The sequence below is a fragment of the Filicampus tigris genome, chromosome 16 (assembly GCF_054856515.1).
Source record: "Filicampus tigris isolate MCC_2025a chromosome 16, RoL_Ftig_1.0, whole genome shotgun sequence".
Classification (NCBI taxonomy): domain Eukaryota; kingdom Metazoa; phylum Chordata; class Actinopteri; order Syngnathiformes; family Syngnathidae; genus Filicampus; species Filicampus tigris.
The window spans coordinates 3,043,981-3,071,250 of NC_141232.1; the positions used below are offsets into that span (position 1 = coordinate 3,043,981).

At 45.7% G+C, this 27,270-nt stretch overlaps 1 protein-coding gene across 2 annotated transcripts in view; it reads right to left on the reverse strand.

Annotated features, from left to right (window-relative positions):
- The window catches only part of grin2ca (glutamate receptor, ionotropic, N-methyl D-aspartate 2Ca), a 51,281-nt gene extending 24,963 nt beyond the window's left edge, over window positions 1–26,318 (reverse strand). The window contains exons 1-5 of one of the 2 annotated variants that reach the window (XM_086056099.1): window positions 26,141–26,318; window positions 25,704–25,799; window positions 18,873–19,231; window positions 17,883–17,963; window positions 3,436–3,868 (exon numbers count right to left, since the gene is read on the reverse strand). In XM_086056099.1, coding sequence (XP_085912225.1) covers window positions 3,436–3,852 — 417 coding nt within the window. In that variant the 5' untranslated portion in view covers window positions 3,853–3,868; window positions 17,883–17,963; window positions 18,873–19,231; window positions 25,704–25,799; window positions 26,141–26,318. Of the gene's footprint in view, window positions 1–3,435; window positions 3,869–16,348; window positions 17,403–17,882; window positions 17,964–18,872; window positions 19,232–25,703; window positions 25,800–26,140 lie in introns of those variants that run through there. The other variant, XM_086056098.1, reaches the window with a different exon arrangement.
- Between the last annotated feature and the right edge of the window lie 952 nt (window positions 26,319–27,270).

A 27,270-nucleotide genomic window follows, 5' to 3' on the forward strand; every position in this document is an offset into this window, starting at 1 on the left:
GTTAGCGTCCCTCTCTGGCTAATGACCGCCGAACGGTCCTATTTCATCTTAACGGCCGCCTTTGTCGCAGAGCGCGCCGATTTCTTAATACGCCCGTTTGCAGGCTAATGTATTCCGACCGGGTCACACCTGGAAGAGAGGCGCTAAGAACGGAGGTGAGGAATGGGAGGCATTAGAAGCTGAGAGGCATCACACCCCAGAGGCCAGCGCGGGGACAAGGTCAACCCAATGTCAAACGGATTCAGTGTTCCATTCTGTGCAAAATAGAGCGGCCGAGTGGTAATGGTATTTTTCAGAGAGTGTCTCGCACGCTCACGCTGTGAAAATGAGCTATTCTTGTCGGACGCAAGCGTACAAATGTGCATATCGGGGTCCAACTGGGGTGAAGCAAATGTGAGCAAATCCAATCAGGGCAATTTGACTCAAGAAAAACGAGCAGACGCCGAAGTCTACAGCCATGTTTTGCTCTTAATTATTCATTAGATTATTTGCTGCTAGAATCGTAAATATGACAAACCGCAACAACATGACAAATCACGATTCCGAGAGCCAAGGGCAGCTCATTTCAGTGGGGGGGGGGGGGGGGGGGGGGATGTATTTAATGTATAAGCAAATGAAGTTTGGAGGTAGTTCACAAAATAAATTAAACACGAGTCAAGACACCACCGTATTAAGGGTTTCCACTTAGGCAATCGGTAGTTCACAAAATAAATGAAACACGAGTCAAGACACCACCGTATTAAGGGTTTCCACTTAGGCAATCAGAAACATTTGGAAGGGTCAGTTACTTTTTAGATTTTTGCTATTTACGTTGGGGCTTGGTCGCCAACCCCTGCAAATGCGGAGAAATTGTACGCACAAAATATTCGTTTTTAAAGCAGGTACAGTTCAACAATCTTGTAACTCAGTTAACATATTTTTCATTTCCCCATTGACGTGAGTTGAAATGCTTTCAGTCGTCAGTCGAGCTCCCTCCAACATTTTTTTGTTCCGTATTTGAATAAAGATGAGTAGCACTCGATTGTATAAACAGAATAAAAGAGTAAAAGAAAATCTAAAGCTATGATTTTAAAAAGTCTTAATACTGTTCATACTGTTACTGTTATATTCATGTGTCATGTGTGTGCCTTTGAGGGGCGTGGCCAAGTGAGTAACAGAAGCTCTCCTTGGCCACACGTAAGGACATTTTGACCCCCAAAAAACAAATCTCCAAAGGAACGGCTCATAACTAAAAAAAAAGTCAAGTTACCACTGCAGTTTGTTTGTGGTAAGTGTTCACCCACGACGTGACTTCATGGGCGTGTCCGAGGGCCGGAAATGCGGAAGCCATTTTGAAAGGATTACATTTGGACTCCGGTATTGAGCCGCTTCACTTTTCCACTAAAACTTCAATGATTGCCGGACTAGACTCTCCGACAAATTTGCTGCGCCTCTTAGAAGCATACAGCGAGTACAACGTGTTTGATGTTATTAAAGTCCTATTTTTTTGGACTCAAGTTTCAAAAGAAGGCCGTATTTTAAAAAGTGAACATGCAACTTTATTCTCAGAAGATTACATGTGTTATTCTGGAAAATACATTTTTATATATGTAAAAAAAAAAGATTTACTTGTGTACACTGTATTATAATTTTTTAATTGATGCAGGAATTTCATATCTAAGCGATGATACGTCACAATCATATCAGAGCTTTGAATTGGTTTAGCGCTATGTTAGGGGGAAGTCATTTGTTTAGTGTGTTTGCTTTATTGCACTGGTCCCCATATTGTCGCTGTCATGTGAAAATAACTTATCTCCATTTTTTTTCATTTTATTATTTTTACATGAATGGTGTTTCCATTGTGTTTCGGTTGTGAAAATGTAAAAAAAAAAAAGTTTCCAAAATTGTAGCTAAGTGTTTTTCACAGGACAGCGACAATATGTAGGTAAGCACTTTACAAAAAGGATACGACAATGATTTTTGGCAAATTATGTTGCTGACCAAGTTACTGCTCGCAGAACCCTAGTTTGAGAACCACTGTCATCAGCGCAAGTTAATCCAAGAAAATGATTTGACCCTGGAAAGTTATCTAGTCACACGCAAAGTCATGTAACGATGACAGATTGCACCGGTCTAACGTCCATTTTGGCAGCGCTAATTTGCACTCAGAGGACTGGACGAGAGATAATGAGCTGTTATTTCATCCTGTGTTAAGGGTTGTAATTATCCTTGACCGAGTCTTATGGTGCGTTTGCATCAAGGCAATATGAGTTTTGGGCTTCTTTGCGATAAGAATGTCAACTTTGAGAGCCGTTTGAAAAAGTTTGCTCGCCAAATTGCTGATGTCATGTAAACGAGTGCCCGCGATCAGAGTGTGTCGCAGTAAACGGAGTTGACGGCAAGATTAATAGGAGTCAGGTCTCTCCTGACAAAACAAAGGTCAGCAAGCTTGTTCGGAGCAAATAAACAGACCTTCAATCCACTGACGTGTGTCATGATGTGTCATTGAAGTCGAGGTTTGCTTGGCTTTCAGAAAGGTCTTTGATTACCGTAATTAAAGAACTGCATTGAGCCCGGGACCTGGCCGGCCACACGCAATCAGGCGACTTACACGAGGACGAGTGGTGGACATTCTATTTACCGTTGGCAATTTTGGTTCAGGTTCTCAAAGGACAGCATTTGGGATTTGGGCTGTAGAACGAAATGGATGCAGTCGGTTGTCTTCTCACTGAGCTCGTTCCACTCCTTTTTTGGATGTTTTTGGTCGTAGCGTTGAAAGGAAAGCATTGGGCTTTGGGTTCAAATGAAAGCTTTGACTCAACAGGACGCAATCAGGCAACTAATTTTAGTCACCTGTGTTGGACTTCCGACTTCCCCTTAGTGTTTGTTTGTTTGGACTTCCTACTTTCTGTTGGTATTAAGGTTGAGGTTATCAATGCTCTGCATTCAACTTGCGCTGTGGACCAAATAGGACAGAAGAAGTTGTTTTCTCCTATTGTTATTTTGACCCAAACTTTCCCTGAGGTAGACTTTCTACTTGCTGTTGACGTCTTTGGTCACAGTGTTCCAAGGACAGCATTGGGAATTGGGGTTCAAAATGAGCACTGGCCTCAACTGGATGCAATTTGGGTGCCCTTCACAAGGGGCTAGTGTTTGTTTGACTTGTTGGCATTTTTGTTTTTGCTCCGGTGGTCAAAGAACAGCACTGGGATTTGGCTTCGTATTGGGTCCTGGAACCAACAGCTCACTTTCTGTTTCCATTTTTGGTTACAGTGATCTGTTTGGGTTACAGGACGGTATCCTCCTGGTATATGTTCTAGTTATGAGAGTTTTTGCCGTGTCATATACATGCATTATTTGCCACCATGATCACAGTCTGCTTCTTTTGAGTAGTTTTGATGATAGAGTTGGGTTTTGACCCGGGCAAAATCGTGCGGCTCGTAGCCCGGTTCTGACCTTGTACGGCAGGACGACGGCGGAGCCTCCGCTGATCCCCACGATGGGCACGCCGGTCTGAGTGGAAATGAAGTCCAGGATCTGGGCCACGGCCTCGGAGCCCACGTTGTCCTCGAAGACCACGCCATGGACGCGGTTGGTGGAGAGCGTGTCGCAGATGCGGGTGAGCAGCGCTCTGGGGTTGGTGTTGTTCACCAGCACAGTGATGGGGTTGACTTCCAGGGGCAGGTCCATGAAGTTCTCGCGACTCAGCCGCCCCTTGATCTCCGACTGGTAGGCCGAGCCGCTGAAAACCACCGCCACGTTCACGGCGGGCGCCGGGATCCCGAAGGGCCGGCCGGAGCAGCGGGGGGTGGCGCTATAGAGCAGCAGCAGCAGCGGCGGCCACCACAAGGAGGCGCTCAAACGAACGCCCATCTCAGTCACCTACTGCCTGCAGAAAGAAGTCAGCAGAGGGGACTGACATTAGATACACAATTTGTTCTCCACTGGGGTCACTCAAGGGCCCATGAGCACTCGTTTATGGGTCCGCAAAATTACTTGCAAGAAATTGTGTTGTATGCTGTATGATATAATGAATATTCTTTTTTTTAACAAAAGTCATGTTACAAGATGAAGTGCATTTTTTTCCAAGTACAAAGAAGTATTGTTTTGAGATTTAAGGCATGTTTTTCAGATAAATAAGTTGAAATATGACCAAAAAAAGCTTTCTTTTTAAAATTCACTTATCAAATCACTTTTTACTTTTGTTCAAATTACTTTAATATCATAATATTAAGACTCTCTCAGAAACGTGACGTTTGTAAGTAACCCACTATCGGGCCCTCGGTGCCATGAGAGTAATATCGTATATTTTGGTCGTTTCCGTGCAGGTTTTGCATCCACTTGGAAGTTTGTTTCACTCTGTGATGGCTTTGAGTCAAAGAGCTGATTGTGTTTGGGCATGTTTTTCTTTTGAGTACCGCACACTGCCCAAGGGACGTGACCTGCCCGCTCTGAAGTCAGTCGAACCGTCAAGTGGTTGTTTCTCTGTTGTGTTGCGCAAATACGCAGTAATCCACGCCACAGCTCGTTGTCTTATTTTAGCGGCCCGGCGCTGCTCGTTGCGCCGTAGCCGAGAGGCCATTAACGGCAGCTCAGAGCGGTATTTTTAGAGTGTCGGCCCGGCGTGCGGCGCGGGGGCCGCTGACCGGGGCTCTTAGGGTGGCATCTGCCGCCTCGCTGCTGTTGCGGTGTGCGCTCCAACACAACAGATGGTGGCCAGTGTTTAATGCAACAAATGGAGAACAAGAGGATTTGTCGGCCCACTCTCTCTCGTGACATTACGCTTGAGGCTGTTGCTTAATTTTTCAGACTTAATCTGCCAACGGTCTACTTGGCGGTTGTCATGTACTGACATCATTACCAGAGGTTCTCAAACTTTTTGGATTCCAAGGGAAAATTACCCGCTCTTAATCCAAACGCCAATTAAATGGAACGGCCATGTTATCCCTAAATGCCATACCAAAAGTTGTCACTTTTACTAGAACAAAGATGGATTTTGGCAGGGTACAAATTCTTAATTTTGCGAGAATAAAGTTAGATTTTGTTTCAAGAAAAAAATACATCTTGTAATATTTTTGAGAACAAATACGTATTTTCTTGGGATAAAAACTCAACCTTTAGTAAATAGTCTTTTTTTTTTTTTTTTGTTGAAAAAATGGGTTACCTTTATATCCTTAAATTGGACTAATTTGGATAAAAATCTTGTAACCTTTTAAGGCCGTAGTTTTCTCATGATAAAAATTCAATGTTAAGAGAATACTTATATTTTTTTTTTTTCAAGAAAAAGAGAATAACCTTTACTAGATCAAAGATGTATTTTGTCAGGATACAAAGTCGTGGAAATTTTTCCCAAAAGCAATGTGGATTTAAAGGAATCTTTCAAGATAAAAAAGTGGAATCTTTTTCTAGAACAAAGACGCATTTTGTCAGGATAACAAGTCGTAATCTTTTGAGAATAAAGTCGTGTTTTTCCACGGTAAACTCACAATATGACTTTCAAGTCCAAGTTTAACGAGGGAACAAAGACACTTGAACAGGTACATACAAAATACTTTATCCACGTACTGTAATACTGCGCCTGCTTGCGGACCGTCGGGGGTCCAGGGAGCTTGAGGACCCACCGATCTTTACTATTGCTGGTCCCAAACAATTTTGTTTCTTTCCCGGTTGGTGGCTGCAATTTTTAATTACTCCCCTGAAACGGCCAAGTCGGCCTCTCATCTAATCCCAGCTCTTTGCGCGACCTTGCTAATAGAGTGGATTTATCAACGCTAACTGAATCTATTGCTTCCAAAACTCGCTTTGCGTCGCCGTCGGCCCGGAAAATAGCAGAGGAGACGAGCCCGGCGGAAGGAGCATCCTGCCGACATTGTTGCTGCTTTTTATCAAAGGTGTCAAAGTGGCGTTGGGAGGACCCGGGGGGAGCGGCGCACGCCGGTTCCCCCGTCGGAGAGATCTGATCCAGCATGTGATGGAGTCCCACTGGGGTGACTATATTGTAATCCCTCGGTAATCCCCGTCAGGCGTCACAGTCCCTGCGGCTTGATTGTAGCGTATAAATTTATCAGGAGATTTGGCAAGCGCACGAGGCTGCATGGAGGCCTCGTAGTGAAGTGCCACGTTGTGTCGCAACATGTCAGGAAGCACTACGCGAAGAGATGCAGCGTAATTAAGAGCAAGAAGACGAGGCAGAGAAGGCCCCCCAACTAAACTCCAGTAATAGCAAAGAGAATATATTGCCTGTGAGTATCGTTGTGTGCTCTGTTGTATATGGTGCTGCTCCGTGTATGTTCAATGAACAGTTGTCGGAAGGTTTAGGATGCTCATTTGCGTTAGCTTGTACGTTAGCATTAAACTAGTGGACTTTTGTAGAATGTAGTAGAGTGCTATTTTTCTTATTACTAGAAGACAAGACAGAGTAAGATCAGGCACTTAGAAGTAATTGAAAAAAAAAAGTATTTTAATAAGTTTAATCAATTTAAATGTGTTTAAAGTGTATGTGTATTTAAAAGTGTTTTCCCCGTTTTTTTCTATATCGCAAATTTTCACCTGTTGCGGGTGGTTCCGGAGGGTACTGCATTCCTTGCGATAAATGGGGGTTCACCGTCGCACCAGTGAAAGAATTGTGCGTCAAAGTCAACTGTAATTATTGTCCAGCGTGTGCGTGGCGACGATGAGCTCCTGTCACCGAGTTATTGATGACTCATTCCCTGTTTGGTTTAATTCCGCATCCTCCGTCGTGTTCGACCTTCACGCATCTGCCTCAGCTGTTTGGCCGTCTTGATTGAGCGCGTGCAAGGTCGGGAGCCTTTTAAGCATTTGGACCACGTAGCACGTTCGCCCGTCAAAGGCATTAACCCCCAAACTATTCCCGTGCTGTCGCAGCTAAAACATGGATAATGTCATTGCACAGAACCTTCTTGTTTCCTGCTGTGTCCACCTGTCCATCAGAACATATGTCCGCACCCAACTTTACGAGCGTAAAAAGCCCAAATGGAGCACACAAAAAAAGAATTAGGAAGCCATGCCCAAAACACAAACAAACAAACAATCAAACAAAGACATATTCTGTCAGGTTAATGAGTAGAATTGTTTTTTCGAGAATTAAGAAAAAACGTTGGAATCTTAAAAACAAAGACATATTTTTCTCGTGATAAAAAAAAGTTTTCATAGAATCAAGTTGCATTTTTTTTTTCCCAAAACACAAACTCAGAATCTTTAAAACAAAGACGTATTTTTGTCAGGATAAAATGTTGTAATCTTATGATAAACTTGAAATATTTCGATACCGAATTTAAGTCGAAGTTAATGGGAAAAGAGAGTCATTTTAACTAATGATTTTCAAAATTACATCTTTAGTTTCATAATAAAATGCCTTTTCTTCTTCATTCATCTTTATTCTAAAAAAAAAAAAAAAAATGCCACTACAGTATATTCTTGAAAATTTGTTCTAAAAAAGGGTCTTGTAATAGTATTCATTCCTTTTAATCCCCCCCAAATAACAAAAAAAAACGACTTCATCATGCAGGCTTGTCAGATTTTTGTGATGATACTACAATCACATCAGAGCTTTTCACTGTCTCAAAGCGAACGCAGAGAGGATCGAGTAATTGGTTTATTATGTTTGTTTTATCGCTGTGCCGCTGCCCACAAAATGGTTTATAGCAAATTATTTTGCGCACTCCCAAGCTATGGCTGGCAAGACTCCATTTTGAGAAGCACTGCCCTAAAAAAACAAACAAAAAAAAAAACCTTCATGAAGCCTGACGAGGGGATCAAAAGTCAGCCGGGACATCCCTTTTTGCAAGCCAAGATGCATGACCAGTGGCGGGCCGGCGCGGACTCGCCGTTTTGTCGAGCATGAACTCGCGACAGAAATAGATGGAAGTCGTCGCTCCGTTGTGCTTTCATCTCGCTCGCCCGCCCGCCGCACAAATTTCATGCTTTGACAGCAAGCGACACTTCATGAAAGTCAGCGTCGTTAAAAGTACAAATTGGAAAAAAAATTTATACATGCGGAAGATTGAGGGTGCGCTGTTAGGATGAGGAAACATATTTCCTATTTATTTGTGCATTAAAGCCAGACTGGCATTGATGCCGAATGCTGAAAACCAACGAGCTCGTATCGCTTTAATAATGATAAAAATAGTAAGGACAAAAGGTTGTTTTCCTTGAAGAGATGGATCGTTTCAAAGTTTCCTGTCGCTGTCCTGACACGAATGCTAATTTTTCCCCTTTTTTTTTTTCAGAATGATCTAATCCTTCTTGGTTGTAATTATATTTGGCTTATTTGATGTTGATCCAATCTGTCCTACAGGCAAAGTTAAATTGAGCGACAAGGGGACAAAGCAGACTGACAGAAACATTTTTTTGAAAAAAAAAAATTAATAATTTCAAGTAGTATATTTGGACGTCGTATTAGAGCTCACGGTGTTCCTTTTTAGTTATGTCCAAATCAAGGTCAAATTGCTACTCATAACTCTCACTGGATTTAATGACAAAGTATATCCAAGCGAAGGCATTCTATTTTTCAAGGCTCTTAACATCTCCCAGACACATTAATTGTCAGAAATGATCACATGTTCAAATCAGACAAAATCTCAAGGAGAAGTTGGACTGCTAGAAATAGCCTCCATGACCCCAAAATTGTTATTTTGAACTGGAACGTCAACTTCCCGTGTCTCTCCAAGCATGACGTCCTGAGACTTTTTTTTTGTAGGTCTGCTCACGAAATGTCACGATGTGAGGCAAAAACAAGCTTTTGGGCTGAATTTTCAAATACAGCCAGGCATTGTGACTGTATTTGGTGGTCATGCCTGCAACTCAGGAGAAATGTTTTTGGAATGTTCTCAAGCCTTAAAAATAGACTACCGGTAATAACCATGAAGAAATGAAGCAAGCTGAAGAATGATCACACGAATTGCTCGATTCATTTAGTCCGATAAAAAGCTCATCTGTGTCAGTGTAACGATTCATTGGCTGACGTTGCTACAAGCGTCACCAATGTACAACGTCGGAGTACGCGTGCGGAATAGCAGCCAGCACGCATCGCATCGGCTACTGATTGGATGTTTTTCCCCTGTGGGAAAGTGACACGGCAAAGGCGCTTTGCCACGTATCAGATTGAATGCTCTCCCGCATCATTGCTTTGAATAAAAACGGGTTGAGGAAATGTAATCAGAGGACATATTTCCTCACAATGCTTCCATTTAGTGTCGGAGCCAAAGAGCAGCAATATTGCCTTGTCCATTCAAAGGGCGTCGGATAAAGACTGAAGGGAAAATGACTGCTGAGGCCTTATGCTGTAATGTATATTTATTGAGCTGGAGGAACTACTGATAGCTGGACTTTTTGATAAACCGGGGAAACGGGCAAAATATCAGCCTGTATTGTTATCTGCTGGCGTGAATGGAATATTTTTGATAAGGTGAATATGCTTTCATACGGACAGAAGCACAAATCGTCCCGCCGCAAATGTACATTGGACTGTCGAGGAGAAGACGATCATAAATGTGGCCTCGAGAACCCCGCTTACATTTTAATTGCGGCCCGAGAACCGGGCATTATGAAGGCGGGTCTTATTATGATTATTCAGAGGAATAAATTGGCTTTTTGGGGTCCTCATCATGCCAAAAAAAAGTACTTTTTTTCATATCCTGCGCTGTAATTAGGGGCTAGCATCCCTTGAAAAATGAGAAGAAATAAGCCCTCAACTCCAGTTTCACCATACGGTAAAAAATTTGGTACAAAGTCCGTCCAAATGTAGGCGGCACGAAAATATTTCAAGGACCCATGCCTGGAACTGGACAGAAAGTCAGCCATTTGTCCCCTGGAACGTTCGGAAAAAATGACATATTAAATGATAGAAGTTTCTCCGATTGACATGGATACTCAGTGGCTTTGTCTTTCATGACATATCAAGCAAAGTGTCAAGAACTCATTCGGGAAACTCAACAGGAATTCAGCGATTTTGCTTTGAAGCAGCTTGTTGTGCTGACTTCCAAGGCCAACTCCTACTAAGGAATTCACCCAAGTGAGCCCCGATTGGACGCAGTTATCCCGGACGGACGGGTGACACGAAATTGCAAAGCTTCCTTGATTTCTTGATGCCGTCCGATTTGGGCGCAGTTTCAAAGATTGGCCAAGAAAAAGGGGATGCGAGGGGGCTGTTCACCGCTTTGCTTTTGTTACTCCATTTGGCAGAGGCGTACACCAACTCCTACTTGATATTCCGCTGTTCCCCCCCACCCCCCCCCCCACACACACACAAAGCTCAGCCATCTATTATTGTGACCCTTTCCATTCAGCTTGTCTATTTCTTTATCTGATGGCGGCTACAAAACACAAGTGCCATCAGTCGATGAGTTGCGGCTGCGTTGTCAAGTCCCGATCCAGATCGTTAATGTGAAGCTGCGGCGGGAAAAAGGCTTTCTTGCCGAGAGCCGATGTGTCATCGCTGCGCCCCGTGTTTAATGACGTCTTTTATATTCCGGGCATCAGGCCTACGCCGCAGTTGTTTTAACAATGCGCACCTGTCGGCCCTTCTGCTACGTGATCAATACGCCCGAGCATGGATCGGCAGCTGGCGGGGGTCGTTCGTCGTCGATATCTCATTGCTCTTCCTTGAAAACGATCTTTCAGAAAACAATTCACCTTTACAACTATCAGCTCAAAAGTGCCAACATTTGTTCATCTTCCACTCTAAGGACGAACACAATCCGACATCGGTCGCGCCGCGATCTGTTCAGATTTACGATCGGTTTAACATCGGAAAGAAATTGCTTATCGCAGGTCTACATTTCAGCCAGCTCGTTTTACAGCAAGTCATCAAGCTTTGCTGCCATTATTCACATGCTGTCAAAAACTCAAATTCCTGCAAATGTAAGCGTTGCGCAACCGTCTCGCGTACATCATTCAAATTTAGTAGCAATCACACACAATCCCGTAAGAAAAGTTGATCTTTGAAGTCGCCCTTGGAATAGCCCGAATCTCCCGAAAAATGGCAGCTTCAAACGCCAGACTTCACTTTTCAGGTCTGACCTCTTGTCACCTTAGTGAGTGTGACGTGGCGGCCAAATGTCACGGCGCTATGCGAAAGTGGCTTCAGGGGCTCGAGAGCGCTGAGCAATGCGGCCGGACCCGACTCAAGTGACTCGCGCGGCGTGCGGCGTTTGTGTCTTCGCCCCGTTCAATGCGTGGCGCGAAAGGGATGTCTTTGGCTCTCCTTGCCCACATGCCAGGGCATCGCAATAAGGCACTCGTTGCTCCATTTTTTTCCCCTCCAACTCATCATACCACCGTCGCCTTGCCAGGGTCATTAACCAGCTCCCCCAAAAGCTCCATTTACACACGATGCCAATCAAGTGTCCTTCGGTCTGTTTACACGGTTTTAAACGGCTCCTCATCTGCTTCAAACCGGGGCTAATTAACTCATCTCCGAAGCGTCTTGACTATGCGAGTGTGCGTGTTGGCGCACACCCGCAGCCGCAGCTCCTGTGCCAGTGTAAAATCCCCCCCAAAAAGTATTTGTGGCGTGGCGCGGATGGCTTCCCGCCGCTTTTCTCTTTAACCAGGGGGGGTCAAGTCGCTCTACAATCTGAAGAAGACAAAAGTCCCTCCTGGTTCGTCTCCGCATCTCTCTCACCGCGCTAATCGCGGCCATCTTATCTTATGTGTTCTTTATTCATCAGAACACCTCCGAACTCCAGCAAGGGGGCCACTTTGCGCTTTTAATCAAAGCCATTAAGACGTCAGCGGGGGTGCCTCGGCCGCGGCGCGGGAACCAGGGCGTTTATTCGCCGTGCCTCTTCATTAACGAGACAAGACGCGATTTAGTGTTATTGGATGAAAGCCTGCCCTGGCGGAAATATCGCAAAATATGATCTTTACGAGTGCCAATAAAGGCTCACGATGTGTGCACGTGCCGCGGTGGGGGTTTGCTCTTGCAAATAGCCATTTAATTCCTTTGAAGGGTACTCGGGCCGTGGCGGGGGGGGGGGGGGGGGTGTTCCACAGCGTGTGGCTTTTCCTTGCATTTTGCCACTGGAAGTAGCCAACTGCAAAGTGTAAACATCGCAATAAAACACACGATAAAGAGTGAACATCGAGCACCGATTCAAGGATTTTACCAATCCGCCGGGAAATAGAAGCGTTGGACCGAGCAGTCGAAATCTGCGGACTAGACATGATCAGCATCTTTTAAATGCCAGGGCAGTTAGAGGGCTGTCATTCTGCTTTTTTTTTTTTTTTTTTTTTTTTTTAATTGCGGTTCTTTCTCCGGAATCCCAATGGCGTAGCATCGCATTCCAGATGTCTCATCGGACCAGTTCAAACGTTACCGAACGTCTCCATTCAAGGGCGCCGATCGTGTCGTGTTTAGCGTCCGGTGGCGTTTGCTTGGTCGCCAAGTGAACAGATTGCGCGTCGTCGCGTTTGTTGCTTGCGGATTATCACCGTCCATGTCATCCGTTTTTCCCGTAACGCATTTGTTTTGATGTTTACCTGAAGCTTAGAAAGCCTCCGCGCGTCCGTCCCGACATGAATATTTCCACTTTGACCCGCCCGATAACCCGCCCGCCCGCCGACTGACAGGTGACTGATGGGTGGGCGGCCTTGGATCGTTGCGCTGTCGGCCGCGTTCTGTATATGGAACGGGGATAAGTGTAAGGCCAGTGTTAATCTGATACGGTGGATGCCCGTCCAGAAGCAAACCGCCTCCGCCCCCCGTTGCCAGTCCAGCTGTCAACCGCCGACTGGACGGCTGCCCACACACATGCGGCTGACCCCTGACACGCACACACGTATACACGGTCTGTAATCCACATATGAGCAGACCACTTTTGTCCTAATCTGTCTTGGGGGGGGGGGGGGGGTGTAGTTCCGTATTTTATTTATTTTTTCACATTTCCCTGCAGCCTGTGAAATTTAGCTTAATACGTAGCTCCCGTCTGAGGGATTTCCTCTCCAAATTTCAAAGCCGATTTCCACCTGACTCGGTGCAGTTGAATTTATTTCGGGGACAAATCTGGTTGACGTCACAGCTCTTAAATGTACGCCCCCTCGCAACGATGAACGATAATTGACTTTGAATGACTTCTTGGGACGTTTAGTCATCGACCCATGCGGTGATAGTTCCCATCAAAAAAAAAGGCAAAAATGGGGCCCCTCGAATTTGGCGGAATGCGCCCGATAGACGCTTGAATGAAAATATAAAGAATTTCAGTTGAGAATGATCTCGTTCATCATCACACGCAAAGAATGTACTCTTTTATGATACTTGTTAAAGTATAAATTCCCCCCCCCCCTACAAAAAAGGCCACCTATGGATTCCAAGCTGCTCGAGGCTACGGTGACAAACATTCAAGCTTTTTCCACGTCTCACAGCAACTAAGCGTGTCCGTTGCCCGCCATTCCAAAGCTCACATGGAGCGAGCCGTGCCACACGTGCGCACACGCTTGGCGTCCAGAACAACCACAAGGATGGAGATGCCTGTTTCCCACCATCCCCGCCGCCCCTTCCCCGTCCCTCTCCTCCCTCCCCCTCCTTAGCCTGCGGCGTGTCAGTTTTCCTTCTCAGCAGGGACGGTGCGTTCGAGGAGGTGCGAACGATGCCGCGCTATGAATTTAAATGGGACGGCAACTCCGGCGCGCCCGCGAGCACAGCCATAAACTCTGGAGAGGCGAGTGCGAGAAAGCCCAGCCCGACACCTGACAACATGACTTCTAGTGTCCGCCGATTGGTGATATCATCAGCCCCCCCAGCCTTAACCCCACCAGCAAGCTACACTATGGCAGGTGTCCATAAATTGCGAGAATACGTTTCACGTGGTGATGTTTGGCGATTCGGCTTCCCCCTCCCCTCGCAGACCTTGGAGAGACCGCATCGATGCTCCGGCTGCCGCCCCCCCCCCCCTCGCCCCCCCCTTCCCGCGTCGTAAATGTTTACCGTCCTGCTTATTGGTGGCTGGCTTTCAGTCCTCTCGGCGTCCAATGGTAAGCGGCGCATTCGGGAGCGCCCACGTGTTTGTGTTTATACATTTTTACGTCTCCCCCCCCACCCCCGCGTTTTCATCTGTGATCTGCAGGTAGATTCCTTATTGGGAACATTTGATGGAGCACACGCAGTCAAGAGTACAAACCATACATAAGAGACATACTACACAGACTTAATGGCGTGCGAAAGACAGTCCAAGTTAATGAGCCTTTTGCATCGAATTTGATGAGAAAATCCACATGTCGGTCTGCGACGGAAATGCGGGATACGTTGCCCGACCGCGTTTGGGGATTTAGTGCTAAAAAGACTGTGAGTGAAACCTTTTGATCCTTTCAACGTTCCGATTGTTAAACTCCTCTTATCAAAAAAGGACAGCGGAGAAACAAAAAGAATACTTTCCTCAAGCTATCGAAGCACAAAAACAAGACAAACTTGTTGATCGAAAACAAAATTGTGAATCGGCGCTGTTGCTGCGTCGCCTTGCAAAGTATGCGTTTGTGTTTACACATCCACATCGTACTAGATCTAATTACTCAAAGGCGGACACGCTTGAAGTAGCGTAATGAAGAGCCATTCGTCACCTGCCGGACTGCCGGGCCACTGTTTGCACGCCCCCTTCATACTCAGGTGCAACAAGTCATATTTTATCCCCGTTTCATTATCGCGGCGTCATTTGAGAGCTCGCCTTTCCGCCGCGTCCTCCTCACTCCTGATGTTTTGCTTTTATTTTGGTCTTTCAGCCCATTTCCACGGAGGCCAGGGAGAATTCGGCTAATAATCCGCGCGGATTGCGACGGGTCAATGATGGAATGGATGGAACGGAGGACGCCAAATTGTTTCATGAACGCAAAAAAATAAAATAAAGGAAAAAAAAAAAAAAGGCTGCCGGCTTGAATTATTTTCCTCCTCGCGTTTCCCGAAGCTTTTGGGGCATTGACCCAACCGGCCTTTCAAAAAAATGATGTGATTAAAGTGCCCCGCGTTACACTTGCAAACTTGACATCAATTTCCACAATGACGCCTCAAATGCCGATACAACTAAATGACCGTGAACAAGTTTGCTGAGGGACAAAGGCGTGTGAGTCCTTGACTTCCAGTTTATGGACGCTAAATTCAGTGTCAGTTATTGGTTTTGGTAACCTGCATGTCAAATCTCATCCACAATCCACATTTCAAGGCGTTGCAGTCGCATGTCCAAAGATCACCGTGCAAGTCTACCAGATACAGTGCATCTCACTTTGGATGGATTATCACATGCGGGTCATCAGTTCTGGTCCGCTAATTCGGAACCGTTTTACCAGTTCTTTTAGTTCGTACTTTGTGCGAACCAGGTTTAAGTTCAGTTCAAAGTCTGAGTCCGGCTGAGTCACTTTTTGATTCCGGGCCTCATCAGGGGTTGTTAGTTAGTTGAACGATCGGTAGCGCCCAACCTGTGGTATGATCGTCGGCGGACTCCTTGGTGTGTCAGAAATTCATTCGAACGTGACGGTACGGCTGAAGCGAGAGTTACGACTACGTTTCGCTGGTTTGTTGATGCGCAATGTTACGATGCGCGTCGTTGCGTTTGTCGTTTCCTTGCGAGAAGCACTTTGCTTTGTTGTTCACTTTGGCTTGTAGCCTTTGCCGTTCCCAGTCCGCGGATGGCAGAAATGTCTTCTTGTTTTTGAGTCACTGCCAACAGTTTGTAACGCGCACTGGCGACATCAACGGGACTTCAGTGGCACAGCGACGACTCAAACGCTGCGCGAGCGGTCCACTCGTGCCTTTGCAGTTGCCGTGTGTAACGTGAACGCTCGTTAGCGCTAACTTTCTGATCCGCGCAATTTCTTTGCCAAATCCGTCAGCGTGTGCCCAACTTGAGGAAGTCGGTTACCAATTGCAGCTCAGTCGATGCAAGTTTCTTTCCCCCTCAACTAAGCCTCCGGTGTTCGGATCGATCGGTCTGGTGAACCAATGGCTCGGCTTAAATATTGATCGCTGCTGCTGCTGCTGCTGCTGCGTGCTTGTCGGCGGCTACAAGTGGCGGAGCGGAGCCTTCAAGCTCCGCGGGAGGCTCTCGCATACTGACAAAGTGCCTCTTGCCATCGATGAGCTGCTCCGACTGTTTACAATGACTCATCGATCTACTACTGACCGTACCGCCTCACCGCCGCCGGCCCTGCCGCCAGGCCCCCCCCCCCCCCCACCCCCCGTGAAGTTAAAGCAACAGTTCGCGCACACATTTCCGCACACTTTGCGGGACGTCTGATTCCCCCGAATTCCTCCGCCGAGCATTCGCCTCGGATAACTGGCCCGTTTCCACGTCCGTCCCCGCCTTACGCTCGGAAGCGCATCTCTTTTGAGAGTAGTGCCACGTACAAATCACGGGGTCCTTACCTGTGTCGGCGATCCACATCCAGCCCGGAACTGTCGGCGCTCATTCCTATCCTTGATCCTCCTCTTTCCCCCCTTTGGGTCCCCCCCGCTTTTTCTTTTCCCTCTTCCTCCCACTGCACTTGTTTGAGTCTATTTCAGTAGCAGCAACAGAGGAGCCCGCTGCGACGGCGGCATGGTTTCCAGCATTTTGGCAGAAGGTCACATTATCGCTGGCTGGTGAGGAGGAGGGAAGGAGGTGGTAGAGGGGAAGGTGGGGAGGCGGGGGGGGGGGAGTTGACGATGCGACGTGATGGAGCGATATCAGAGCGAGCAAATTAACACATGGTGGCTCTTCGCACTCTCTTCTGGCTAAATGTTCCGGTTGGGAAGGTGAGACATTTGGCTCAGGAAGGGATTTCAGGTCAAATGTCCCCCGAGTGCTTTGAGCGCGCAAAGCCTTTTATTTGAAAGATGTTTAGCCACCTCTGGGAGAATAATAATTCCGGTCTTGGCTTGGGATCGATGCTTGGACAGGAAAGAAACCCTCCAAAGAGCTGCCAGGAACTTAGCAAAACAAATCCTCCTCCAAGTGGTACTCCATCTTTCCTTGGCGACACCTGTCCTTCTGAGGCTGATCCTTCGGGGTGACCCCGGTCGTCTTCTTCGTCCAGCCTCCCCTCCTCACCCTCGCCTGGCGCTCCGGCTCCATCAAAGCAAGCCCGGGGGGGGGGAGAGAGCCGGACAGATGGCGACGGCGCGGGGGGACAGATGTGAGCAAGAGCGCCGTCTGAGTTTGGAAAATTCCTTTCAACTGATTTTTTTTTTTTTTTTTTTTGTCTCGATGTTTCACTCACTTCCCGTCCCGCGTTTGGGTTCTCTCCCCCCCCCGTCCCACCTGCACCCCGCTGTCCACCACCATCAGCGGCGGCGGGGCTCTCGCTGGACGGTCGTAATCCTGAGTGCAACACGGCGTGTCACAGGAAGGGCTCGCGAGCTCTAATGATTATGTAGTAAGGATTTATTCTTCACCCTCCCTTCTCTACGCTTGCCTCCCTCCTCCCCGTGCATCAAACCTCCCTCCCTCTCGGACGCTATGCAACTCCACAGACACTTTTTTTTTTTTTTTTTTTTCTCTCTCCTTTCTCCCCTCCCGTCGCCGTCTAATGCGTCATGACAATCTCTTAGTGGTGTTCTGCTACAGGTCTCGCTGTAGCTCAGATCAACAGGTTTGCCCTTGACTCGCTCTCTATGGGACTCTCTGGGAATTGTTCTCTCGATGCGTGTGTGTGATCCATCAAGGTTGGGCGGAGGTAACCGGACTTATTCTGCCCGGTCGATTCGAAGTGTCTGGCTAAGAGTCACAGATTTTCACCCCCGAGGTGGGTGCAGTCATTGGCAGGCCGGGATTAATGACTGAAAACAAAAGGTCTGGTTAACACGAACCCCTCATGCACATGAGTTTCGCAGGATTGAGATGAGTCGAGGCATTCATTTGCCACATCCCGCCGACATTTAATTATATGTAGAAATGAGCTTGGCTGTTAAAACTTCAAACCTTGTTGCTGGCCTCTCACCATCCCGTTACACACGTACACTGTCAGGCTTCTGAGCAAATGTGCAGGTCTACTTCAACCCCCTGAAATCAAAGGAACAAACAAAGAGTGAAGGGGGCTATGAACCTCACCCTCCGTGTTTTGCTCAAACGGATACAGATGAAAAAAAATAAAATAAAAGTGAAGCACCAGAGAGCAAACAACTCCCTATGATTTGAAATCTGGGATCAGTGTGAACTGGAGTACTCCAAACCTAAAATGACTCAAGATAAACTGACTCCAAAGCAACTCCAAACCAAATCTCCAACCATCTCTAAAGCTAAATTTAAATCCACCCTGAACCTATACTCAGACTGACTAAATTTCAACCTAAATTGACTTCAAAGGTAAACCTCACCCTTCAATGCTTGGTGTCATTTCAAATAGACATTTTCCTTTGTGATACTAATAGATTTGACACAGCGGCGGTTGTTTTGAAAAGGTTGCCGCTTCTTAAAATGCAAAGAGCTGCGGACGTTGAACCGACACGATGACTTCCCATCCCCTCTGTCTTGTATCACGTGCTTCTCTTTTCAGTGTTTCAGTCCAAGGCTTTGAAACACTCTTCATCAAAGGCCCGACTGGTTAATTGACTTTCCGAACAACGAGGAACCCGCAGGCTATTGTTTGATTTTTGGCATTAGAAGGTGCGGTCAAACTGTAGTGAAGACCCAAAACCAGTTCATCAATTTCTCTCACTCCAGCTCCTCAAGTCAAGTGTCAAGTCCTTGGCAGAATTATTGTCTGATAGCGATAATGTGTCATAGTGTCAATATTGTCTTGAGTGGTTGCTTCAGAGAATGCAAACCATCTCCAAGCTGAAATGTGATTGGTCAAAAAGCCAAACACCCACATACACGTACTGGATGCAGTGCAGTAAAGAAAGTGCACTGGTGGGAATAAATAAATACAATTTCAAGGAGCAAAGATTACAATTTAGGTTGTGAATGTACCGTATGTGAGTTCTTCTGATGGCGTGGAGGCTCCCACCACTTTGTGTGCATCGCGTGAGGCGGGGCACGTCTTTCCTCTCTCGGCCAAGGTGCCAATTTGGGCTTTTCCATTTCCAAGACGGAAAACAAACGGTGGCTAAGTGATTCTCTCCTTGTTTCCACAAGGACTCGTTCAGTCTCCAAATGTCGTTAAGCCGCTTGTCTTCATAAGTGCAGGAGCTGGCGGCGTTCCAGAAGTTGGCCATCTTTGACAAAAATGATGACTACAGGGAATTTCATCATGCTTCAAACAGCAGAGGACACCTCGTTCCGTCTCGGGGTCCTCTGGTCCACGTTGAGGATGTTGCATGTATTGAGACCTAAACAGGAGAAAAATGAAGGCCAGTTAAAATCTTATTTCATTCTAATCTATTATGAGGTGAGCCACCGCCAATTCGTAGTTTGGTAGTTTTTTGGGGTTTTTTTTTTTATCGTGGGGGGGGTGTGTTCCAGAAAATCTGCTGTCTAGAGTGCATATAAAACGCTTTTTTTTTTAATAGTTTTGCCATTTCCACATGATTTAAACATATTTAAACTTATTAAAACATACATTTTAAAATATTCCTAAATTATAGTTCTCACGCTCTTGCCCTTTTAATTTTTATTGTTCCCGCAGAGCATTAGAAATACATGTCCGTGAGTATTGTTATATGCTCTGTTTGTATGTGTTGCTGCTCCATGAATTGTTTTGAAAGTTTATAATGACTGTAACGTCCATGCTAATGTCCTTTAGCCCATCTATGGTGTTTTGGTCTATATAAGGACTCTGTCTCAAAGATTTTCACCTATTGCGGGTGGGCAGGGAACGTTCACTCCAATTGCATTCAGCGCAGCATGTCATTTCTTCCCCACCCTTGCACGGGATAAACAGAAAGTGTAAAGAGCTGACTGAAAAATGTGATGGTAATCCCCCTGACATTTGCTACCTGGTAATTGTCATTGTGCCATTCTGTCGTGCTCACCCACAGCATCAATCCTCATTACTCAACTCACCTTGAGCGACCTTGCGGCACTTGTAGTTTTGACTCAGCACAATGTGTCAAGCGTAAGTGGAGCGAAAGGTCGCACAGGTATTTTCAGACAATCTGCCGGTGCCGCTTTCTTAATTTTTTTTTTTTTTCTCCCCCAACTCAGAGGACCGGCCAGCCCATTGGGTCTGTTGCTTCAGGTAGGTCATGCCTTGAGCCCCCCCTACAGTTTGTCAGGAGAAATACACCTGATGCTCTCTTAATTGAGCAGAGGTGACTATAGTTTTCACACTCTCTATTTAGGTTTTAGTACAGATATGTGTGAAAAAAATACGAATAAATAACGCGTTGGTAGAAGCACAACTACTGAGCTGACTCCTTTGCTTAAAGCGGAAGTCAACCCAAACATATTTTTTTCAAGAATATGTTCCCAGCAGGCCCACTAGTTACATTCTGATTAATTTTGCGTTTGTGGAATATAAGTTAAGCAGCAAAATGCACTCGTTTTTAGCCATATCCGGGGGCGGCCATTTTGTCATTTCCGTCGACTGAAAATGACATCACAACTGCTCACGACGACCAATCACGGCTGACCTGTTTTCTGAATCTGAGCCGTGATTGGTCGTTGTGAGCAGTTGTGATGTCATTTTCAGTCGACAGAAATGACAAAATGGCCGCCCCCGGAGATGGCTAAAAACGAGTGGATTAACACTTATTCCACAAACGCAATATTTATCAGAATGCCCTGTTTTAACTCGTAGGCTTGCATAGAACATACTCTTGAAAAAAACATGTTTGCGTTGACTTCCTCTTCAAGTACAAGAAAAAACAGAATCTGAAATGTAAGTAAACATGAACCTTCACTGCCAGTTATATACCATACTAATTTTGACATGTTAGCACAACAGGAGTAGAAAGTTCAATTATCTGTTTTTCAAATGTAGGAAGTAACACTCTTAAAAAAATATGAATACTTAAAAATGAACGACATGATCCTTAAAAATAAAGTCACTTTCCACCTCCGAAAGTGAGGGTGTTCTAGCGCCGTTCTCTATGCTTCTGTGTTTTGTCATTTCTCTGCCTTGTGCTCTCACTAAGAGCAAAATGAGCCGGCAAGTCGGTTTCTGCACGTCCCGCTTACGTTTGCCTGCACCCTTATGTCAAAACCGAAAGACAATTTCAAACTGTAGCAGAGCACAAAAAGCCATTAATCTTCATTTTCGCTGTGCAGATGAATCTCGGGTGGAGGTGGGGTGGGGGGGGGGCATGTGTCGGTCGGAGGCCCTTCTCAAATAGGCGCGAAGGCGCCACGGTCCTCTGTTGATGCACCACGTGACCGGCATTGATCGCGTGGCGTAATAAATGTCCACAAAACCACAGCATCTGATCAACGGCTTGCTGAGCTCGTCCGTCCAAGTGGTGATCAGCGACGCAAACAAACGGAGATTCCAAAAAGGAAGATTGTATCAGCTTGTGGTTATGAAAGCTGTCTGCCTTTTGCCGCTTCTAAGTGGAGGTCTCGCCAAGTTTGGTAAAAAAAAAATAAAAATACATCGTAGTGAACGATTGTCGGCAACGTTTTTCTAAGAGTGGAAAAAAAATCAAACAAAAACGTCCCTTAGAATCTAGCATCTTCAGAATGAAAGAAAATGCAAGAAAGTCATGCTGGCATTCCTACACAACATTTGGGAGCTGCACCTGACAGACTTTGAAGGTAATCGGAGAGGTTTTATTGTGTCTATAAATTTCTTTATCTCTTTCGGACGGGACCTTCGTCACACATAAGACGCTTGGTCAAGCGGAGCTGACGTACATGTATTAGAGTTTTCCGTTTTATGAGGAGTCATCAAATTTTGCTGTGCGCGCCGCCCACACACAATGACAAAAAGATTAGCATCCGCTCATCTGAAGCATTCCTGGTTCGCATTTGGTAACTCTACCCCAATGAGACAAAATCTGTATTTAGCTTTTCAAGGATCCCTGGAAATGTCCAAACTGACAGCGTTAAAACAAAATGGTAGACTTCCTGTGTCTTTTCTTGCATGACTTGCGGCTTTTTTGTGGGTCTACTCATGACGGACATCACTACTGAATTTCATGTTATTAGGTGCAACTGGTTTAGGGTGTTGAACTTTCAAACAAATAATGGACTTTGTTATATCAAGTTTGGTGTTTTATACTGAATCACCAACTTTTGCTGCCATGCAACACCAACAAGTAATTACAAAATCGCCCAGCTGTCTAGCTTGTATATGTTGGCCAAATTGGATATAAATCAGAAAAAAACACTCTCTGAATCGTTCTCTTTGAAGGACCCTTTGAAATGGACCTTAAATCGGCCACTTCAAAGCCAAACGGCACATTTCCAAAGTTCACGTTGCTACATCAAACTGATTTCGAGGGCTGAATCTTCCAAAAACAGAAAATCTGGGGATGGCGACAAAAATGTACATTTTCATCAAAAGGTTGGAGAAGATTTGGTGACATTGTAGTCCTTTGATGCATTTCAAGTCCTAAGCAATTCCGATACCAAATATACCAGCTCAAACAGTGGTATACAAATATAAAATATCCAAGTGGCAGTCACATGCCCGCTGCTCTGTTAAGTCTGGCATTGAACATAATCTGCGAGTCTTGGATCTGCACAGGTGGGCTGATGGGGGAGGAAGTCACATATGTGAGTAGCGGTAGCAGAAGGGAAGGCAAAAGGTGGGCATATGCTCTCCCCTCTGTGGCCTGGCCTTCATGTCGCCGCACAGGACAATACGGCAAGGGCGGGAGGAAGGGGAAAAAAAAAAAAAAAACAGCCCAAGAATGAAACCTTCGGCTCTATGGTGGCCTTTACGAACACCATCGCTCCTTTTTATCAGGGTTTACCCGGAGCTATTTTCAGAGGCTGTCCCGTGACTGAGGCGGCAGACAGAGAGAAAAAAAAAAAAAGACGAGGTAAAAGGCCAAAATTGTCTGTAGTACGTCACATTTGAGCGACAAATGTGAGGCTGTCACTGGCACAGGTCGTTCTTTTTTTTTTGCTTTTCCCACTTTAAAGCTCCTTTCTGGATAAAAATAAAATACAAAACAGGAAACATGGGGAGATGAAACAAGAACAAAAGCGACATGAACATTTTTTTGAAGAGTGATCTAAAACTTATTTTAAGAGGAAACCGTAAAGGTGGGATTGGTTGAGAGGAGGTTCAAGTAAGAGATGAGCGGTAGATGGGGTGATTGCGCTTATGAAAGCTAAGTATGGACAATTGTACATCGTTGAGTAAGTGGGAGGTAGAGGAATAAGTTTAGGCATGTGGAATTCAGTTCACAGTCTAGATGTAATCTTGTATTGTTTTGTTTTATTATTTTGTTCCAGATCTGCGTAGGGTTAGGATAACCCTTTGTCTTAAAGGTTTGTGGAAGAAGTGTTAGTCCACTCGATATTAGCCATCTCTGGGGGCGGTCATTTTGTCATTTCTGTCGACTGAAAATGACATCACAACTGCTCACGACGACCAATCACGGCTCAGATTCAGAAAACAGGTCAGCCGTGATTGGTCGTCGTGAGCAGTTGTGATGTCATTTTCAGTCGACAGAAGACAAAATGGCTGCCCCTGGAGATGGCTAAAAACGAGTACATTTTGCTACTTAATTTATATTCCACAAACGCAAAATTAATCCGAATGCCGTGTTTCAACTAGTGGGCCTGCTGGGAACATATTCTTGAAAAAAATATGTTTGGTTGACTTCCGCTTTAAGGTATATTTAGGGTTGTAAATTAGGAGTTAGTTTAGGTTAGGTTTAGGGCATGATTAGGGTCGGGTCAGGGTTAGGTTCAGAGGTCATCTCATGGTATTTTTAGGTTATGCTTTCACACAATACATTCAGTCCTCTTCAGCCTCACTGAACTGGAGGACGTTCTCCGTGAGCATGTAGAGGGCGCCCTCTACAGGCCACTCACACACAAAGCTGGCGCCTTTTGGTTGAAGAAAACAAGTGCAAATCAAAAGCGAAGCGAGGTGTCACCAATGATGCACTGTTGTCACTGTCGTTTATTTTGGATCCTATCCCACCGCGGCAGGCTGGCCGGCTTTCTAATCCTCAGGGTGAACAAAAAATGGATTTGGTCGGCGTAAACAACACTTGGTAAGCTGCCTTAAACCAACATGTGGGATTGTCCACAGCGCAGTCTCGCAGGGCAGCATGCAAGCATGCAAACTCGGTCTAAATCTCTCTGTTCGTGCAAACAAAAGGCAGCAGAAGCTCTCTAAAATATCAGTTAGCCGCGTCATCTGGCCCCAAAAGCTCACATTCTACTGTCGAGTATACGTCACTCAAAGTTGGTAGCAATTGGACAAAACCTCTCGAACGGCTTTTCTTTTGAAGGAACTCTAGAAAAAAAATTGGGTTGCTGCTCCCAAGCCATTTCTTTGCTTGTCATTGCAAACAAAAAGGCAACAGAAGCTCTCTGTCAGCCTTGACCAAGGTCGGAGTTAAAACATCCGTTCGTGGCGTCAGCCACCTTGCTCTAAAAGGTGACATTTTTTTTGCTCCCCTCCATAATTTCAGAGGCTGCCGGAATGTTTCCTGGCACGGGCTCCCCTTCCCCGCCTCTGTTGCGTCTCCAGAGGCTCCGGACAACAGACGGGTCGCAGCGAAGCCACATTTCAAATCCGGTGTGCAGATGGACACCAGTGGCGGTGCTGCTAAATCCTGCGCCACTTGGCAACACGGCGGCAGCAGGCCGAGGGAAGTGATGCCTCATCATCATCATCATCACCATCATCATCTCATAATTATCATCTTCATCACCATTGTGGGCCCGCTATGAATCACACGTCGGAGGGCTACCTTGGCTTGCCGAGCTACCAGGTAGCAGCGGTTTAGTGAATCGGACGTACTCGTTTTGGTAAACATGGACGGACATGAGTCAAAGAACCTACCATACATGGGTAGAAAAACGGGAAGTGGAAGGATACAACACGAGTGAAAGAAGGCCTAGGGTGACGGTTATGTTAGAGTGAGGACTGGAACTTGGGGTAAAGGGTTAGGGTACGGTTGGGGTTAGGCTTTTAGGGTTAGATTTTGTACTTTAGGGCTTAAGGTATGGTTTCGTTATAGTTGGGGTGAGTGATTTGTGGTTAAAGTAGGGTTGGTTAGGGTTAGGTTAAGAAATTAAGGCTTTACCCCAAATAGCAGAGTAGGCACAGACTCAGTCATGTCATATTTGATATATAATAGAAAGTTTGAAAGGGAAAAAAATAAGATAGAGAAAAAAAAAACTAAGAAAATGTCTTGGTCATTTTTTAAAATCTATTTATATTTGGATTTTAACAAGAAACAATGTAAAGGATGCCTAGATGTCCACCAGAAAGAAAGGGATTTTTTTTGGTTTTTAAATAGGTTGTGTTAGTTTTGGGTTGGGGTCAGTATTTAGAGGTTAAGCTAGGGTTTAGGGGGTTGGCTTTTGGGGTTAAAGTAAGGTTAGTTCTGAAATTAGGTTATTTTAGGGTATGGGGTTAAAATAAAGGTTAGGGTTGGGGTTCGGGTCTGTTTTAGTGTTCTGGGGTGAAGGTTGGGTTATTGAATGAATCTTCAGTGAAGCTAAGCTACTTTTTCCCCTTCTATACGCATGGCAGGTTTCTCCACCTGCCTGATGCCACACGAGACCCCGTGCGTGCGTCCCTCTCCTCCCCCTGCCCTTGCGTTACCCTCGGAGTGATGGCCATAAACTGGAGCTCACCTCATTGCGCAAATGGTGACTCCACCATTCTGCCAGCTCAGCACTTTAGCTTCTATTCTTAGCTCCTCTCAAGGCTCCTTATCATTATTTTACCTGATGGCCCGGTGACGGTGGGGAGGTGAGCTCGGGGCTGGCCGGCCGGTCGTGAACTCCGATTAGTGATACACTTTGGCCTTCGGGGAGGTCCTGCTGCCATACGATTAGAGAAAAGGGTTTAGTAAAGATCCTAAACCATGACGGAAAACAATTGACATTTTAAATAGGTGCTTTCTGTTTGGGCAGCAGTGGTTAGCATGGCTTGTTCAAGATTCCGGGATTAGGTATTTGAATCTTGGAGTGGTGTAGCTTTATTTATTATTATCATTATTATTATTCACATTTTCTTGAAAACAGAGTGTACATATTTGGCCGACGCACAGCCGCGTCAACCTACGGAAATGTTTTCCTTTTAAATAAATAAATAATAATCAGAAGAAATAAATCCATTCGTGTTCTGTTGTATCAGCTAGCTAGTGCAAAGCTAAACTAACCGGTTTTTTTTCCAGTCCAGCGTCCAAGTTTGCCAACTCCCTTCACGTTAGCATGGCCAACAGCCAAGTAACAAGTCGTTGATACACTGCCTGCCTGGATGGACTTTATTGACTGATTGCTGAACAGTTTAATATAATCCTCATTAGCGGGCTAAACTTTTCCATGGATGCGTAAACATTTCCGGGTGTGGGGTCTCATTGAGCGCGCGTCACACGACACTGTGCATATGCCCCACGTACGTACTACGTTGCCATCCAAACGTTCCTGACACCAATATGCCATGATTTATTCTCACTCCAATCCGAACATTCTGACTCGACAATTTGGTTTTAACGGCCGATTCATATCTCAATTCGAGTCAAAACCGATTGGTGCGCTGCCCTAATATCTACTCTGACATCAACTGGAAGTCAGTCTGTTTTTGTCTATATGTGCACTGACATCATCTGGTGACCAGTCTATCATTTGTCTAAATGTGGCCTGACATTGACTGGCAACCAGTCCGTTTTTTGTCTATAAATCACATGGGACAGGCTGTGGCTCACTTTAACCCTAATGAGGACAAACGAGCCCATAGAAAGTGGATGTATGCCTTTCTTTGCCTTTTGTTGGTATTTATCACCCTCTGTTGCTCAGTCGGGGTATTACAGCCTGTAAAATAGAACCGGTAGTGAATCATGTCCAGTGTAAATGCCGGCATAGTAATTAATCCACGCACAGTCCGAGCTCATTGATTAACATATCAAACCCTTACACCGACAAACTTTTATACCCGTTACCTGACTTCTTTTTTTCACCTCCACACAAGCGATAAAATCAGGAGTGTTTGAACGACTGTTGTATGCAAAAAAACAACAACAGCAAACATAAAAAGTCTTCTCTTGAGTAAAACCTGTGCGTGTTGTGATGTGATGTCGGGTGGGAAGCCGGCTGCAGATGGCGCTGAGCGGGGACGAGCCGGCCGGGCGGCTGCCGCAGTGGAGCGGCAGATGGTGGAGCGGCTCACTGATGGATGTTCTGTCGAAAGCGGTCGACGAGGAACCTGCTGCTCTCACGCACAAACCACGCGCGCGTGCACGCGCTATGATGGATACCGTGTAAGGATGATTTATCAGGTATATTTTTTTTT